This window comes from Psittacula echo (assembly GCF_963264785.1).
Source record: "Psittacula echo genome assembly, chromosome: 5".
Lineage (NCBI taxonomy): Eukaryota > Metazoa > Chordata > Aves > Psittaciformes > Psittacidae > Psittacula > Psittacula echo.
In genome coordinates this window covers 27901442-27918218 of record NC_137739.1, presented here as the reverse complement: position 1 = coordinate 27918218, position 16777 = coordinate 27901442, and the positions used below count along the sequence as shown (strand labels likewise).

The 16777-nt window shown below is 44.7% G+C and overlaps 1 protein-coding gene across 1 annotated transcript in view; it reads left to right on the top strand.

Moving 5' to 3' along the window:
* Positions 1-12489, top strand: part of PRR5L (proline rich 5 like) — a gene marked incomplete at both ends in the record, with an annotated part of 31198 nt that extends 18709 nt beyond the window's left edge. Inside the window, 4 exons of the mRNA XM_080619892.1 lie at positions 3386-3477; positions 6822-6962; positions 8393-8519; positions 12107-12489. Coding sequence (XP_080476018.1) covers positions 3386-3477; positions 6822-6962; positions 8393-8519; positions 12107-12489 — 743 coding nt within the window. The remainder of the gene's footprint in view (positions 1-3385; positions 3478-6821; positions 6963-8392; positions 8520-12106) is intronic.
* Positions 12490-16777: the final 4288 nt, after the last annotated feature.

Genomic DNA, 16777 nt, shown 5'->3' with positions numbered 1-16777 from the left:
TCGAGTATGTGTCTTTATTCAAAACTAGGCTGCTGGTTGATTTGACCCATTTTCATAGCCTGTAGGGAAGATGCCTTGCTAATCACCAACCTGCTGTATTCTGGGTCATTAAATGCCAATAGGCACTTACAGACTTATGGTCTTGTGTCACTGTTGGTGCCAGATTCCTCTGCACTGTTCTTCACCAACTGACTGCTCCACTCAGCCAACAGGCTGTAGGACTCGGATCCTGAAGGAGCTGTGCAGGCGCTCCCGCTTGGTGCCTGCTTCTTCAGCACTGGCCCTGTAATGAAGGTCAAAAGGCAGACTCACGCATTTTACCTTAAGGAGATGACTCATGGTCACCTTTCTTTCATAATGTGTAGGTTTGGTGCAGCTCTTGTGGTCACAGCAACAAGAACTTCCTGTACGTGCTTCTTGGTTAGCTCTGGAAAATTGCTTTTTCCTGGAAAATTGTTTTTTCCTGGAAAATTCCTACTGTCCCAGGAATCAGAGACAGAATAATGTTCCTGCTGCAGGGCATAACGATGTTTTACTGTGTCTGTTTTTCAAATCACAACCTTACTTTAACATGATTTTTCTTTATGCGGCCTGTCAGAATCTCTTTCAATGCCTGTAGGATTTATGATTTCTTAAAGAAACAAACCATTTCCCCTTCTCCTCCAGAAGGAGAAGTGATCTATGAGATTTCTTTCTGGCTTCACACACCAAAGTGTTGCAGCTGTGGGGAGGAGGCAGAGGAGGGAATGAAACATTCTATTAGTTTGTTTCCTGTTTACTTTTTGTTGTCAGTTTCTGGGTAGCTGTTATGGGGGTGTTGAGTAGGTGCTCATTCGCCTGCAGTTGCAGTTTTAAGGCTGGCATCACACCTGACACTGTGAAGCTTTTCTCTGAACCCTCCTGTGGTGGTTGTTGGGCTCTCTGGTCAGAAGGAAACTTCTACAGGATATGGGCCTGCTGGCTTTCTGCTGTCTGTCCTTGTCCTAAGCAGCACAACCCATGGACAAGCACAGTGCAAGCCCATGTAGAAGCCTCCAGATGGGGAAAGCACTTTAGTAAACAGTGATAAGGCTCCTTTGAGCTGCAATTGTGCTTTGTTCCAGTTCTCATGTAGGGCCTTTAGTTGTGTTGAAGCTGAGCCTTCAAAGATGTCTTGAGCAGCTGCCTTTCATTACTTTTCCTTGAGTCTTGACTGCTGTGAGCTCCAGCTGAGGCTCTATAGAAAGTATCCTGGAAAATCCTTTTGTCAGAATCTTGTGTTGTTAAACCTGGGTCTGTATTTGCGCCTGACATTTTTGGGGAATATATCCAAAACTTGAAAAACATGGCAAATCTTTGGCCTTTTTTTGGATGGGAAGAATCTCCTAAGAAACTTTAAAGTTTTGGGCCTGAATGCTGAGGAACACACAGGTCTGCAAGTCAAGCCTATGCACATAATTTAAGTCTATCCAAACCATTATGTTCAGTAAAGCATTTTTTGTTAATAATAGGCTTTTGACCACAGTTGTATTCCAGTTATGGGAATCAGGAGTTGCATAACTTAGTCTGCCTTCATTTTAAATACCCACTTATATTTGGGGATATTTGTTGTTGTTGGAGTCATGGGAGGGGTGACCACAAGTGGATTTAATTCTGGAACTTTCCCAAATGCCATATTTGAGAGGAGTGCAGTTGCTTTGTGGCTCATCAAGCTCCTGACTACGATGTATGTGCTTGGAAGCAGGGTCTCAGATCTTGTAAATGGTCTCCCTGACTCAGTTGCTGCAGAACAATTGATGCTGGACATTACCAATTGTGCCTGACAAATTTGGTGGCCTTCTTACAATGGGGCTATGGCATTGGTGGATAAGCGAAGAGGAACTGATGTCATCGACCCAGACTTCTGCAAGGTATTTGACAGTGTCCTGCGCAACATCTTTGTTTCTAAACTGGAGAGGCATAGTTTTGACAGATGGACCACTTGGTGGATATGGAATTGGCTGGATGGTCACACTTGAAGTGTTGTTGTCAACCACTTGATGTCCAAATGGAAACCATTGTTGAGTGGTGTTCCTCAGGGGTTGGTGTTGGGACTGGCACTATTCAACATCTTTGTCAGCAACATGGACGGTGGGATTGAGTGCACCTGCAGCAAGTTTGCTGATGACACGAAGCTGTGTGATGTGGTTGGCAACGCTGGATGGAAGGAATGGGGTCCAGAGGTACCTGGACAGGATGGAGTTCAATAAGGCCAAGTGCAAGGACCTGCACCTGCGTTGGGGCAATCCCAAGCACAACTGCAGATTGGGTGAGACTGGATTGAGAGCAACCATGAGGAGAAGGACTTTGGGGTGCTGGGTGGTGAGAAGCTCCCCATGACCCAGCAGTGTGTGCTTGCAGCCCAGAAACCACCCGTGTCCTGGGCTGCATCACCAACAGTGTAACCAGCAGGTCAAGGGAGGGGATTCTCCCCCTCTGCTCTGCTCTGGTGAGACGCCCCCAGCAGTGCTGCGTCCAGCTCTGGGGCTGTCAACACAAAAAGGACGAGAAGCTGTTGGAGCGAGTCCAGAGGAGGCCAGGAAGATGCTTCAAGGACTGGAGCACCTCTGCTCTGGAGACAGGCTGAGAGAGCTGGGCTTGTTCAGCCTGGAGATGAGAAGGCTCCGGGAAGAATCTTAGAGCAGCTTCCAGTGCCTAAAGGGGCTGACAAGAAATCCGGAGAGGGGCTTTGACAAGGGTCTGTACTGACAGTACAAAGGGAATGGCTTTAAAATGACAGAGGGGAGATTGAGTTGAGATCTTAGGAAGAAATTCTTCCCTGTGAGGGTGGTGAGGCCCTGGCACAGGTTGCCCAGAGAAGCTGTGGCTGCCCCATCCCTGGCAGTGTTCAAGGCCAGGTTGGACAGGGCTTGGAGCAACCTGATCTAGCAGAAGGTGTCCCTGCCTATGGCAGCGGGGTTGGAACTAGATGAACTTTAAGGTCCCTTCCAACCCAACCCATTCTGTGATTCTATGATTTACCTGCTGGTTGTCAGATTCAGCTGCTAACACATGGCTGTGCTCCCATGCTAGTTGAGCGTGCTAACTGTGAGCTGTTAGATTTGCAGTCCTTTGCTGTGGAGTTAAAGCCTCCAGTTAAAGAGAGCTTTCACTTTGTTGTTGGAATTCGTCTCATGTTTCACACAGAGCTGTTGTCTTTGCAGTAAGAGACAAAGCAATTTATGGTCACAGTCTTGTGTCTCTGCCTGTTAAGGTGAAGCTCAGCTGGGTGATGTCCAGTTTTGGATGGAAACTGTGAAGGGTGGGTTTGTATCTCTTATTTGGGGGGTTAGAGAGTAGTGGGAAAATTCAACTTGATTTTGGTGTTCCTGTTGCTAAAGCTCTTGGACCAAATCTGTTTTCGTAGGTGAGGATCGCATTGATGTCCTGTCTGAAATCTGGGATCATTATTTTACAGAGACTCTTCCTACACTCCAGGCAATATTCTACCCAGTCCAGGTAACTTTAATTATAACTCAGTCTTCAGTCAGGTGAGGCAATGTAATAACGATATCTGCTATCAGCACATAGAAACTTCTCTTCTGTTCCAGCAGCACTTTTTGGCCAGTGGCTAAACAGGTCTCAAAACCTTTCAACTATATCTGGGAGGAAGTAGAGTAGCATTAACTGTGTAAGAAGAACTGCTAAAATCTACTGGGCAAGCACAGTTTGGGCTGAATTTATTCCCATTTGTCTACCCTCTCTCTGTGCTTAGCTAAGCTTGAATGCTGAAACTATTGGATGATACGTTGTCTAGGCTGAAGCTCTGTACCATTCGTATTTCTATTTCTTCTGCTCTTAAATTGCTGGGACTGTTGGTGCAAATGATAATAATAGCAACTTGTCTTCAGAGGGACAAGTCTGAAGACTAGATCAGGAACAAATGTGTCTAACTCACCCTAACGACTTTTGGAGGGCTTATGTCCCAGTTGTGCCTTTGGAAAGTCCTCTATTGGGATTTTTTAAGCTTTAATAAGGGGACAAGTAAATCTATGGGTAGAGGATGAATGAACACCTTCATGTAAAACCTGTTTACTGGACATTTTTAAAGCTGAGTATTCCTTCAGAAGTGTTGAGCTGTATCATTTTTAAATGTAGTTTTAGTCAGGGTTTCCATACAAGCAGTGCAATTACCTCCCCAGCCTATTTTGATCTTCTTTTCCATGAGAGGAAAAGAAAAATGTACCTCACGAGGAGACTGACGTTCTTGGAAATGCTAGCCTCCTCCTCTTGACTTCTGACTCTTTTGCAAGACACTGCTTTCCAGAGCACTTTAAAATTATTTTCTCTTGTATTGTTTGAAAGGCAGCAGGTAAAGCTCAAAGGTTGTCCTTTTGCTCTAATCCTGTTAAAGCTGGCATTTCCTAAAAGAGAAAGGACTTCTGCAAAAACAGATACTAACCTTTCTGCTGTGTTTATTCTTTCCTTGCTGCAGATGCTTAAAGGTAGGTGTTTGGCAGTTAAAACTGCACAATTATAATATCCTCCCTTGTCTGTCATACCCACTGATGTTAATAATTCTGCCACTTACCAGAAAATTTTTTTCCACTCCTATTAAGTGTCTCTAATGAGAAACTGAACAAAAGTTACTGCACAGCGGGTGCAGGTTTTGGTAGTAACTAGGTGGTGAAAGATTTACTATGGGATCTTGAAGTTCTTTGAAAGCATACCTTTTTTACTGTATTTGTCATGTCACAATATCTGAGTCACTCAGAATTATTTCACAGAAGCTGTGAAGTTAGGGAAATATTGCCATTTAACAGATGAGGAACTGAAATGTGACATATGACAATATGTGAGCATATTTAAAGCTCTGTAGCCTACACAAATGTATGGATTTAACCACCTAAATACATCCAAGAATACAGCCAGGTTGGATGGGGCTTTGAGAAACCTGTTCTAGTGGAAGCTGTCCCTGCCCTTGGCAGGGGGTTCGAACTAGATGAGCTTTATAGTCCTTTCCAACCCAAACCATTCTGTGATGCTACAATAAGAATTTGACTCTGGGTGAGCTCTCCTAGGCTGCAACAGAGAGAGTTGCTGGTGCAGCAAGGAATAAGAAATTGCTCTTATCCCAGGCCAGTGCCCTAATAACAAGATTGGGCTCTTCCTATGAAAAGGGTACTGTATGTTCCTATTTAGACATCATGTCACCACATGTGAAGAGAGCTCATCTAGTAAATCTTTTTCTCCGAGCCGCAGTTCTTTATGTGCTGCTCTGGAAGATGGGAAAGTCAGTTTGTGGTTAATTCCCTGTTCTTTGCTGCAAATGTCAATGTGATTATTTGGTTGTGCCCTTCTGTGGTTTCAGGGACTGCCCATTCAGAATGAAAGTCAGCTGAATGTGTGAGCGTATGATACTGAAGGTAGTAACTAGAAGTAACTTCCTATTTCAGCTAAATTTAAACCCGAGGCTCATAGCTGTTACAGAAATATGACCTTTAAGCCAGCCAAGTTGGTTAAATTGCTGTACAGAGGGAAACTATGTAAACAGGTCACTGGCTTTCATATAGTTGCAGCTGTTGATGTAACTGCTTGGTGTGGAAGAAGAATAGCAAATTTTGTTTTGTTTGGCATGACAAGATGTTTGCATTTTGAAATGGGGTATGAGGTTAATGGGACTAAACTGCATGATATAAAGTGTGCAGCTGCTGAGATATAGTTCAGAGATATGTACCGGTCTTTTCTACACCTCTTTGTTTCTAAATACTGTGATGGTTTAAAAGAGCAAAGTGCATTTATTATGGCAGAGCTGCCCTCCAGACTATTGGATTTAATTTGTATTTACATATTAATGCTGTTAATTATGACATTAAACCCATTATGAGTTAACGATTAACTGCTTTTAATTCCTTCCAGCTAAATATTTGCCATGTTGAGTGTGTTATGGAGACCATAAAACAATTCCCAAACAGACCATGGGGCAGAGATTAATGTACTGGGAAGAACAAGAGAAATTCTTAAGGCTAGAAATTGCTGGGCAGGGCTGGAAGGAAAATTTCTGCCATTAACCTGCAGTGGGGCAAGAGAAAGCCTTATGGATGTTAAGCATAGCAGAGGGAAAGGCAGTAACACCAGAATGCCTAATGGAGTCCAAATGTGTTTAAGTATGCTGAGAAATATTACATCATCTTCATCTGTTAAGCCTGCTCACTTGTGTTGTTGATGTAGAAGAGTAACTGGGAGGATACAGAGCACTCTATTGCTCCTTAAAATGATCAAAGCTGTTGCTTTTTAAAATGATGTTTGGTACAAGCAGTCTTGCTAGCTTTGCTGTAGCCTAAATCCTAAAACCTGTAATGGACTGACTTGTGGATTTTTGTTGTATCAGCAAGATCTAAAGTGTAGACCTTGACTAAAAAGAGGATCCAGCACAGACCAGATGTAGGCTTAGTTAAGGAATACTCTGTACCAACCTCTTTCCGTACCAGAGCTTCTCTGGTTTCTCAGCTCAAAAGCAGGAGCTGCATCCATTTGGCCTTTGGATGTTTGTGAACAAATTGGGTGGCAATTGAGTTTCATGAATATGTAGTCTTTTGGTGAAATACAGACCCATTTTGGCTTCACTCCAAACCTAGTGGCATATCAGATGAGGTGTTACTCATTTTGGAATTTGTGTGGGACAGAGACTGAGAGGGAAGTGACCAAAGAGTACTATGAATCCTCAACCTTATCAGCTGGGAGTGCTTTGCCACAGCAGCAAGGGCAGGATAGACCCTTTCTCTCTGTGTACATACATGTGTTGATGTGATGCTTACACATCCCTTCACCAATTCTTGGACTTTGCCTTCTGTGTTTTTTAGGGTCAGGAGTTGACGATCCGTCAGATTGCTCTTCTTGGCTTCAGAGACTTGGTCTTGCTAAAAGTAAAGTTGGAAGAAATTCTTCCTCTGGTCCAGACTAAACTTCCAGCTTCCATTGTCCAGATGCTGTTAATTCTGCAGGTGGGGAGCCTCTGTTCTTCATCTGACTCCCCTTGGTTATCTCAATCTCATTGAACTGGAAAGGAGAGTGAGTAGGGAAGACGGTGTGATGAAGGGGAAGCAACGTGTGCTAATTTGGGAGTGCTAAGTGTAGAAATGAGAACTGAATTTGAATATCCTGAGTTTCCCTGGGAACAGGTAAGGAAGTTGCCATGAAAGGGCTGGGTTCTGCTCTTTGGTGTTTGTATTTTAATTGGTACCTCTCCTCTCCAGCTAGGAACAGTCGTAGGTTTTTTGTTGGTTTTTTTTTCCACATATATTTTCATCTCCCAGCTTCTCTGAAGGCCTCTTTGTGCCCTGGTTCTCCTCGTTTCTCAGCTTTACCATGTCAGGGTGAGACTCCGTCACAGCAAACTGTGGAATTTGAATGAGCTGTGACTGCCGACTGCCTGACACCAGCAACTTGGCTGGCTGGGATGCTAAGCAGCACCTCCCATGAGAGGGGGAATACCTTTTGGCAGCAGGCAAAATGTTATATGTCTTCCAAAGGCCTCTCCCAGACCTTCTGGGAGGACTAACTTTTTCATCCAGACCTCAAGAGAGTATTTTCCAAGCATGCCAAACACAGTCGACTATACCAGCTAGTTTATCTTTTTATGTAACCCAGCCTGACAGTCCTGCAAAATACCATGTTAACCAGGTGGCTGTTTGGGTTTCTTCCAGTTTTATTTCTTCTCCAGTGTACCTTATAAAGAGTGGCAGGGAATAAAACTTCCTCAAGTGCAATCAAAATTGCAAAGTGGCTAAGCTGGTATTTCTGTGTGAGTTCTTGCTGTTCTGATGTTCCCAGTGACCCAGACTTCAATAGCAGAACATGCCAAATTGTCAACTTAATTTCACTGAAATATTTTAATAAAAGAATCTTGAGGGCAAAGAGGGTCTTAGAAAGAAAAGCTTGCTGAGGCTTAGCAGGAAGTTAAGCCTGTGTACAGTTTCTGAAATTACTGTAAAAATGGTTAGTGATATCTACCATCTTCACAGCTGTAAACTGAACTACAGAGGGTGCCTTTCTTGCAGTCCTGCCTAGGAAGGGAGCAGTGCTTTGCCAAAGGTATGTTAAGGCTTTTCTATGAAGATCTGTTTCCTGGTAGAACTAGCAAATCCTTGATGTGAGTGTACCTTGTACCTACCTATCTGTTGGTCAGAAAAAAAGACAGCTAGGTACACTATAGGGTATAGTCTATAGGGTTATAGCTATGACTTGAACATGGAGATTGACCAGAATGGCACCAAAAAGCTCCATTTGGGCTAATCAACTGTGCTTCTCAAGTGGTCTACTGATACGGTTGAATTATTCCAGTGCAGAGATATTTGACAGATGCCAGGGTTTACTCAAAAACCTTACTCAGAGGTAGGTAAGAATAATGTTGCTTTTAATGGTTGAATTTCAGAGTGTCCATGAGCCTACTGGACCCAGTGAGGGCTACCTACAGCTGGAAGAACTCGTCAAACAAGTGGTATCACCGTACTTGGGTTTGTGTGAGGATCATGGCTTCCCTGGTAGCACCTGCTTGCTTGGTAAGTCATGTGCATCATACAGAAGCTCTTGTTGGGGTGTGAAGCAGTGCTAGAAGATTCACAGTGCATGGCTCCATGAGAAACAGAAATCAAAAGTTAAAACATCTTGGCCCACTTGGTGGATCAGTAACAGATCTCATGAAATTCAACAGGGCTGAGTGGAAGATCTTCCTGCCTGTAGTGTGGGGTTAGAACTAGATGAGCTTTAAGGTTCCTTCCAACTCTGGCCCTTCAAACTCAAACTGTTAAAAAAAAAAAAAAAAAAAAAGAAAGGAAAGGAAAAAAATTAAAAATTTGTATTTAAACTGTGGATAAATGTGTCTAGGTGAGACAACTGGCACTTCACTTCAGGAAATGGATACTTATTGTGGAAAACTCCTCCAGACATGATCCACGAGCTCTGCTTACACACGTGGCCAGCCAGAAAGGATTGGCTAGCTAGGAAATGGGTGCAGTGGTACTGATTTGATAGTTGAGAAGATTTAAATAGAACAAATAAAGAAAGCTCTAGTCTTCCTCTGTTTTTATAAGCTTTAGCCTTTGTGTAGATGCAGATTGTAGCAAGCTGGAGATGCACAACCTGTCTATCAGTACACCTTAGCAGCACAGGAGTAAAGATGGTCTTGCACTTAAAGGACTTATCATGTCTCAGATGATCTGTGCCTTTAACAAACTCATGGCATCACTTCAAGCTAACTGTGGCTCAGTTTTTTTGTTCTTGTGGTTGTTAAGCAATTAAATATCTTTTGTGCAAGTGAGCATGGTTATACAGTTGAGCATTGATTTGTAGACCTGATCAGGAGCTTAAATCTAGGCTAAAAAGTTGAGTTTTGACTAATTTGATTGCTTTGCTGTTTATGGACACCTGCATGCTGCTGGGATAGTTTGGAAGGTAGCCTTCTGACCTGTGCTGAAGTTTCCAACCATCCTGGATTTCCACCAGCTGAACAAGTCATTAGTGACAAAAACAGATTTTCACATGGATTGGCCTTGTAAAGTTTATGTGCCTTAATATAGTTGTATTTACTTCTATTTTAGCTGTCATTTATTTGTGTGTATTTCCAAGGTGGCCATTTGCCCCTACTCCACCCTGTGCTGAGCAAGAGGAACTTCTGTTTTCATGACACAATACTGACAGCAGAGCAGCACTTCTCTGCAAATATTCTTGGTATTTCAAAGTGCTTCTGCGGTGGTTGATTCTTTTTATTAAGTCCCACTTCTATTCAAACCTCATTCTCTTCCTCTGTCCCTCCTTCTGTCACTTTTTTGCTTTCTCAGTACCAGTTTCTTCTCTCACTGGGCAGCCTGTAATGATGATGGAGCCCAGTAGGTTCCCTCTAGTAGCTTTTTAGAAATGGATTGTTGAGCTTTGAAGGTGCTTGATTCTCAGGAGAGGCTGTGGAGGCCAAACAGCCATCTGGACTGGAGAGCCTTTAAGACAAATGAGTGTTGGGAAGTACAATGTTTGATCACAGCTGTGGATGCACATAAGGCTTTAAGTATCTTAAACTTGATTTAAAGTGAGAGAGGAATGCAGCAGGCACAGGTATGAAAGGGGACAAGAATAGCTCACAGAGGGGGTTCGTAGAGGGAATGGGAAAGAAGATAAACAGCCACCCTGTGTTTTAAGCCTAATGTGTTAAACCTAACATCACTACTAATTTGAGTTTGCTGGCAAAAAATTCCTCCCAGTTTATATTCCTGGCCATAATGCACCAAAATAGAAATAACATTTCTAGTCAAAATATGAATGACAGCTCCCTTAAGAGACTGTCTGTTGTGGCCAAGAAAGTAAATGGGGAAAAATAAAGCAATAAGTGACTACTCAGAGTTCTCCTAATTTTTACCTGCTTCTCATGAAGGATTTTAATTTTGTTGCACAGAAATAATCTCTGGATATTTTTTCCTCAAAAGAGTCAGGTCCAACACTACAGCTTGCTGTGGCTTGAGAGGCATGTGACACCTAAAGAGTGTATTTATTGTAACCAGTCAATAACTGTTTGCCCGTATTCTTAAGCATTAAATGAACCATTTAGAATGAATGTATTATTAGCAGCAGTTGGGTGAAGTGCTGTCATAACTTGGCTGCTGCCAGTTGTGGAGTTCCGGCTGCTCACCTATTCCTCTCTGCAGCATCATATAGTTCATTTTCTGCTTTTCCTCCTGATGCAAGCTTCCAAAACTCTTTTATAACCTTCAGTTACAAGTGTGTTGCTTTGTATTCTGTTACGCTGTCTCTTAGGCTCTGCAGTCTTGGTGGGCTTTGAGCAACCTGATCTAGCAGAAGGTGTCCCTACCCGTGGCAGGGGGTTGGAACTAGAGGAGCTTTAAGGTCCCTTCCAACCCAAACCAGTCTGTGATTCTATGGCTTTATGAAATGAGAGCCTGCACTTCAAGGAATTTGGTGAGAAACAGGAAGACAGGTAGGGAACAGGTTTATCAGCTGCTTTGTGAATAGACCACATGAGGTGTTTAACACCACGTAGCATGCTGCATGGCCATAGCAGGTGAAAAGTAATGCTGTCTGATTCAACCTGAATTACAGCGAGCCAAGGGACATACTCAGACCTGTGCTTTGCTTAAAGCTGTCAGTATCAGAATTGAAATGATACAGCGCTGGGGACTGCATCTTAGGTTTGAGTTTTGAACCTGTGCTCCAAAAATCCTGCCTTCCTCTTTCGTGCCTTTGCCTTCTAGACGTGGGCTGTTGCTGTGTGCTGTTAGGTCTTGCCAGTGTCCAGCCTCCAAACCTGATGTGTTTTAAAGTGGATGAAATGTTCTTTTTCTTGCATAATCTTTTAAATAGGATAATGCTAGCAGAGTCACCTTTCCCTAGGGAGCTGGAGAGCCAGTGCAACACAAGCATCAGGAATATCATGTTGACATCAGCTATTGGCATCTCCTGTAAGAATTTTCTAGAGAAGGTGATAGCAACTTACATCCTCACAGAATGTTTCTTGGACTTGTGCTGCTTTAGGAAACCTGCACATGAGAGCTCCTAGTTGGTCCTCACCTCGCTGGATAAAAGAAAAGACCATCAGGATGCTAAAGGAAGTCCCTTTGCTGCACTTAGTAGTTGTTGAGTTACTTCTCTTATGGGCAGCAGCACTGTTGCCATATCACAGGATGGGAGGTGGCTCCTTCCCAAACCCCTAACAGTAATCATAGAATCACAGGTTTGGGTTGGAAAGGATCTTAAGCTTATCTAGATCCAACTGTCCGCCATGGGCAGGGACACCTTCCACTAGACCAGGTTGCTCCAAGCCCAATCCAACCTGGCCTGGAACACTGCCAGGGATGGGGCAGCCACAGCTTCTCTGGGCAACCTCTGCCAGTGCCTCACCAATAATAGCAGGAGATCATTTATAACTAACTTAATAGTTCATAACTAGTGAGTACCCAGTGGTAATGAGGTGAGACATTCTGTGGCTCCCTCTCTGTTCCTGAAGGCCAGCATCAGCAGGAGATAGATAGTTCCTAACTACCACATAACCTGATAGTAATGAGGTGGGAAGGCCAGCCTAGCAGTTGGGGCAATGCTTTGTCTGTGCCCTATTGACCCTTCCTGCTTCCTTTTTCTGTTTCAGAGAGACGGTACTCCAGATCCCGTCCCAAGAGTGGTGCACCGAGTTATTCATCTCACTTGGTGACGAGCCGGCAGCCTGGCGAGATGGCCCTGACCCCGCTGACAGAGCAGGAGGGTGAGGCTTACCTGGAGAAATGCGGTAGCATTCGCCGCCACACTGTTGCCAATGCTCACTCGGATATTCAGCTCCTGGCAATGGCCTCCATGATGCATACAGGAATTGTGATTGAGGAGTCGGACAGTACTGATAAATGCCTCCTCCTGCAGCCCAGTTTTAGCCACAGGCAGTGCTCCAGTGAGCCCAGTATTCCTGATGGGCCAGAGGGAGCCATGGCAGCAGGTAGGCAGGACCCTGCTGAGCTGAACTGCACATCAGTCAGCTAGAAGTCTTGCTGAGGAGAGGAGAACTGTATGTATATTCAATGTGTTGTGTCATCCCTGCTGGAGGAAAAAAAAGAAACAAAAATCAAACTTTGCTCATGTCATTGAAATGGCCTTGAGGGATCTTCAGTTTCTTTAGGAGTACTCTCTGGATTTGCTAGTACTCTCTAGATTTGTTTTTCTTGCCTGTCTGGGATCCTTGTTGAAGTTACCAGGCTGTTCCCAAAGGAGCACTGTCTACGCTTCCTTCTGTAAGCTTTCTCCCTCCACTAGTTCAAAACCTCAGGTTTCCTTCTGTTTCTTTGTTATGATACAAATTAGCCTCTTTCTGGTTTTCTCAATCTCTCCCAGTTTTGTGCTACTTGTTTGCTCTTCCTTCCTGCAGGGGAGTGCTCTGTGCAAAATGTCGTCTTTGCTCTTGGCTTGAGGGATAGCTGAGGATAGCGTTTTTCTCCTTTAAAGTTGAACTCAGGGATGAAACTGTTTGCATCCTGCAGAAAGGTCTGCTCAGTTGGCTTGTGAGAGCAGGAGATCCTTCACTTTGCCTCCTATGGGCATGGATGAAAAATCCAGATCCAACTTTTTTTGCCCCAGATCCAAAGAGAACTCATGGAGTCCCAGCTGAGCTGAGTACTTCATATTTATTGTATCTAGTTCCAGTGACATCTTTGGGGGTGCTGGTGTCAATTGGGTGTAAAGGATGTGTGAGTGTGTAATTTGTGGGCGTATATAGTCCTGAGCATTGTGGCATTTGGCATCAATTTGCTTTCAAAATGCTGCTGGAGGGCTACAATGAAAGGAGAAATCCACGTGGGTTCCTTTGGGAAGGAGACACTGAGCAGAGCCTGCACTTGTGGGGGAGGCATAAAGGTGCTTCCTCAGCACTGGCCCATCGTGATTCCAGACGATTTCATCCTTGGGCTGCTCTGGTACTTTTAGCGCTTGTGAAACCACAGATAACTGGCAGTTAGTAGAAAGGAGTCCTGTTCTGGTAGTGTATTCATGAAGCGCTCCTGACCTCCAGTGGTATCTGACTCAGTGCAGTGTTGCCTTTAAGATCAAGTGAAGGTTCTTTGCAGTCTTGCTTTTTGTTTTGAAGATTATGAGTAGTTCCAGTTTGCAAGTGTCTGTGTCAGGCCCTGCAGCCTGCTCTGCCTACTCTGTAGCATCACTTGATACTCAGATGCTGCTTCTATGGGAACAGAACCCATCTGTTTGAGCAAACCCCTGGGTTGCTCTGCCGATGTCCTGCTAAGCAGATTTGCAAGTGTAATTACAGGCTTAGAGGTGAACCCAAATGCTGCCTTAAATGTCAAATCCCATTCAAAATAGGGATATAACACCACTGCCACTTGAACCTAGTCCCTGTGGTACTGGCTGTAAATAGATCTGTCTTGACAAGGAAACAGAAGGTTAGGATGAATCTTCAGAATGTTTGGTTTTGGTGGGGTTTTTTTGCATGCTGTGACATTAACTGCAGAATTTGCCCTGCTTCTGTTGGACATTAAACATCTCCTGCTCCACTGGCTGCATCAAAAGTACAGCTCCAACCTGTCAGAATTTGGGCTTAGTAGCAAACAGAAAGCAGATTATTATTTGGTAACAAAGCGTCAGAAATACCAGTGAGGAGCACAAGTCACACTATGTTTGTAAACAAGGGTATTGCCTTGTCTCCTGTGGTTTGCAAATCTTGGAAGAGATACTTGAAAGGGCCTCATATTTTCCTTGCAGCCACTTAAGGCACCCTAACTATTGGCCTTTGTGGAAATGCCAAGTGTTTTGATCACCATCTGTGCTTACATGTTGAAGAAGAGAGATTTAGTTGTGCTGGCTGCCTCCTCCTCAGAGTGTGCACAGTCCAGTGGAGATCAGGAAGATATGGTTTTAAGCAGTCTTCCCTTCAGATGGATTCTAGGATAAATTGCCCTCCTATTCGTAAATTGGAGTGACAGGCCAAATTATTTGATGGAATCTGCCCTAGGGTGGCTACAGATTGTGGTGGAGCTTCAGAATCTGTGGTAACAGCCAAGCCTAGTAGACCATGCCAGCCTTGCAGCATTTCAGTTCACTCTTATGAATGCTTTTCTTTTTTTCCATTTCTGCTCTAACCCATTTGCTTTCTGTAGCTATCCAAACCATTTGGATCAGTGAGCAGCACCATTTTTATGGTGCAATTAGAATGCTTTATTTATTTCCTGACATCTTGAATCATCTCTAGGGTTAATAGAAATCCAGTCCTGGTTTTAACTTGAATTTCTTTTGTTTTACATGTATGTATAATTTTAATTATTTTGATTTTGTGTCTGTGACTTTGCAAAGATTTGCACCAAGCCACTCTGAATCGTGTGCTTCCTCAATCGTTTTGGTTTTGAGGGAGAATTAAAGCTGGTGGCTTTACTTTGTAAACTGAAGGAAAGTTGTTTTGTAAACTCCATCGAGGATCTGGTCATAAGCACCACTTTTACAGCCATGTTAGATGCAGAAGCGTCTGCATGGCTGTACCATTTACAGGCAAACTGGGTGAAACTGGGAGTGATTGGAAAGCTGGGGACAGACCTGGGAGGACTTCTTCATTCACCACATCGCAGAGCCAAGATAGGGGCACTGGGCAGGTCTTTTCTACCCTCATCCACTCAAGAAAACTTCTTGGAAGAGCTGTCAGAATGTGAAGAAGGTATTTCTTTCACCACCTGTCCAAGTCTGTCAGTCATAACTTGGCTGCTGCCAGTGGTGGAGTTCTGGCTGCTCACCTATTCTGTCTAACTAACTGGATAACTACCTAGATTGAGTGACTCCCCATCACACTGAATCTTTCTTCTCTTTTTACCCTGTCTCCTCTTCTTAAGGTAAGGTGATTTATTCTCTGTATCCATACAGTTCTGTCATAAAATTACTGAGGGGGCCTCATCAGAGACACTCATAGTCATATGAGAGCGCCCAGAGCCACCGAGGGAGCCTCAAGTCCTCGGCAGGCCTTGCCCAGGAGCCGGCAGCTCAGCTGACGCGAGCAGGGACTCACAGGGGACGGAGCCAGGAGGAGCGGCACCAGCCCTGACTGGGTAAAAACCTGCCCAGGGAGCGCGGCGAACAGGGCGGGTCGAGGCAGTTTGCGCGGGCAGGCGAGCGGGATGGTTCGCACTCGCCGTATGACCAGGGCCCGGTCTGGGAGCTCTGCTCCGGCTGCCCCGGCGGTGGCCAGCGTAGGCACCCAGACAGAGCCGATGAGAGGGGAGGCTGCGGTGCAGAGCTCGGAGTGTAGAGAGTGCCTGCGCTGGTCTCCTGAGGGAACGGTGCCCAATGGGCAAGGCTGCACTCGGTGCTCCCTGGTGGAGGTCCTCCTGCAGCAGGGGCTGAGCTGCGGGATGCTGTCAATAGGCTGCAAGATGTCAGGGAAACTGAGAGGGAGCAGGACTGCTTGCTCCAGGCCCGAGCTGTGCAGGGGCCTCAAGTGTCCCCTGAAGCTCATGGAGGAGTGGAGGAGGCTGTCAACCCAGGAAGCTGGGAAACAGCAACAACAAAAAACAACAACAACAACAACAACAACAACAACAAAAAAAACAACAAAAACAAACAAACAAACAAAAAAAACCCCAAACAAACAAAAACACACACAAAAAAAAAAAAAAAAAAAAAAACACCACAAAAAAAAAGAGGAAGAGGACAATTAAAATCAAGGGGCTTCCTCCTAAAGCTGTTGTCCCCACCCAGAACCGCTTTGCTGTCCTGCAGGGGGCTAAGAAGGAAGGGCACTTGCAGCAGAAACAACCGGCTGGTACACCAGTAAAGAAGATCACTACTGGTGCTGCCAGGAAAAAGAGACGGGTCATAGTGGTAGGGGACTCTACTCTGAAAGGGACAGAAGCACTCATCTGTCGGTCTGACCCAGTCTCAAGGGAGGTGTGTTGCCTACCTGGGGCACAGATCAGGGATGTTGCAGAGAGGCTGCCTGCTCTAGTGAGACCCACGGACTATTACCCACTTCTAGTGATCCATGTGGGTGCTAGTGATGTTGATAGCAGTAGGCTGGAGAACATAAAGAAGGACTACAGAGCCCTGGGAGAGGTGGTTAGGGGCTCTGGAGCTCAGATTGTCTTTTCATCAATCCTCCAGGATATAGGGGGAGACCTTAAAAAAGCTAGGAGGATTGGCCAGGTTAATAAATGGTTAAAAGGGTGGTGCCATAGTCAGGGGTTTGGGTGTCTTGAAAACGGGACCCAAGTTTGTAGGCCAGGTCTAGTGGGGGCTGGTGGAGCTGGTCTGACAAAGAAGGGGAAGAGCGGTTTTGGTAGGA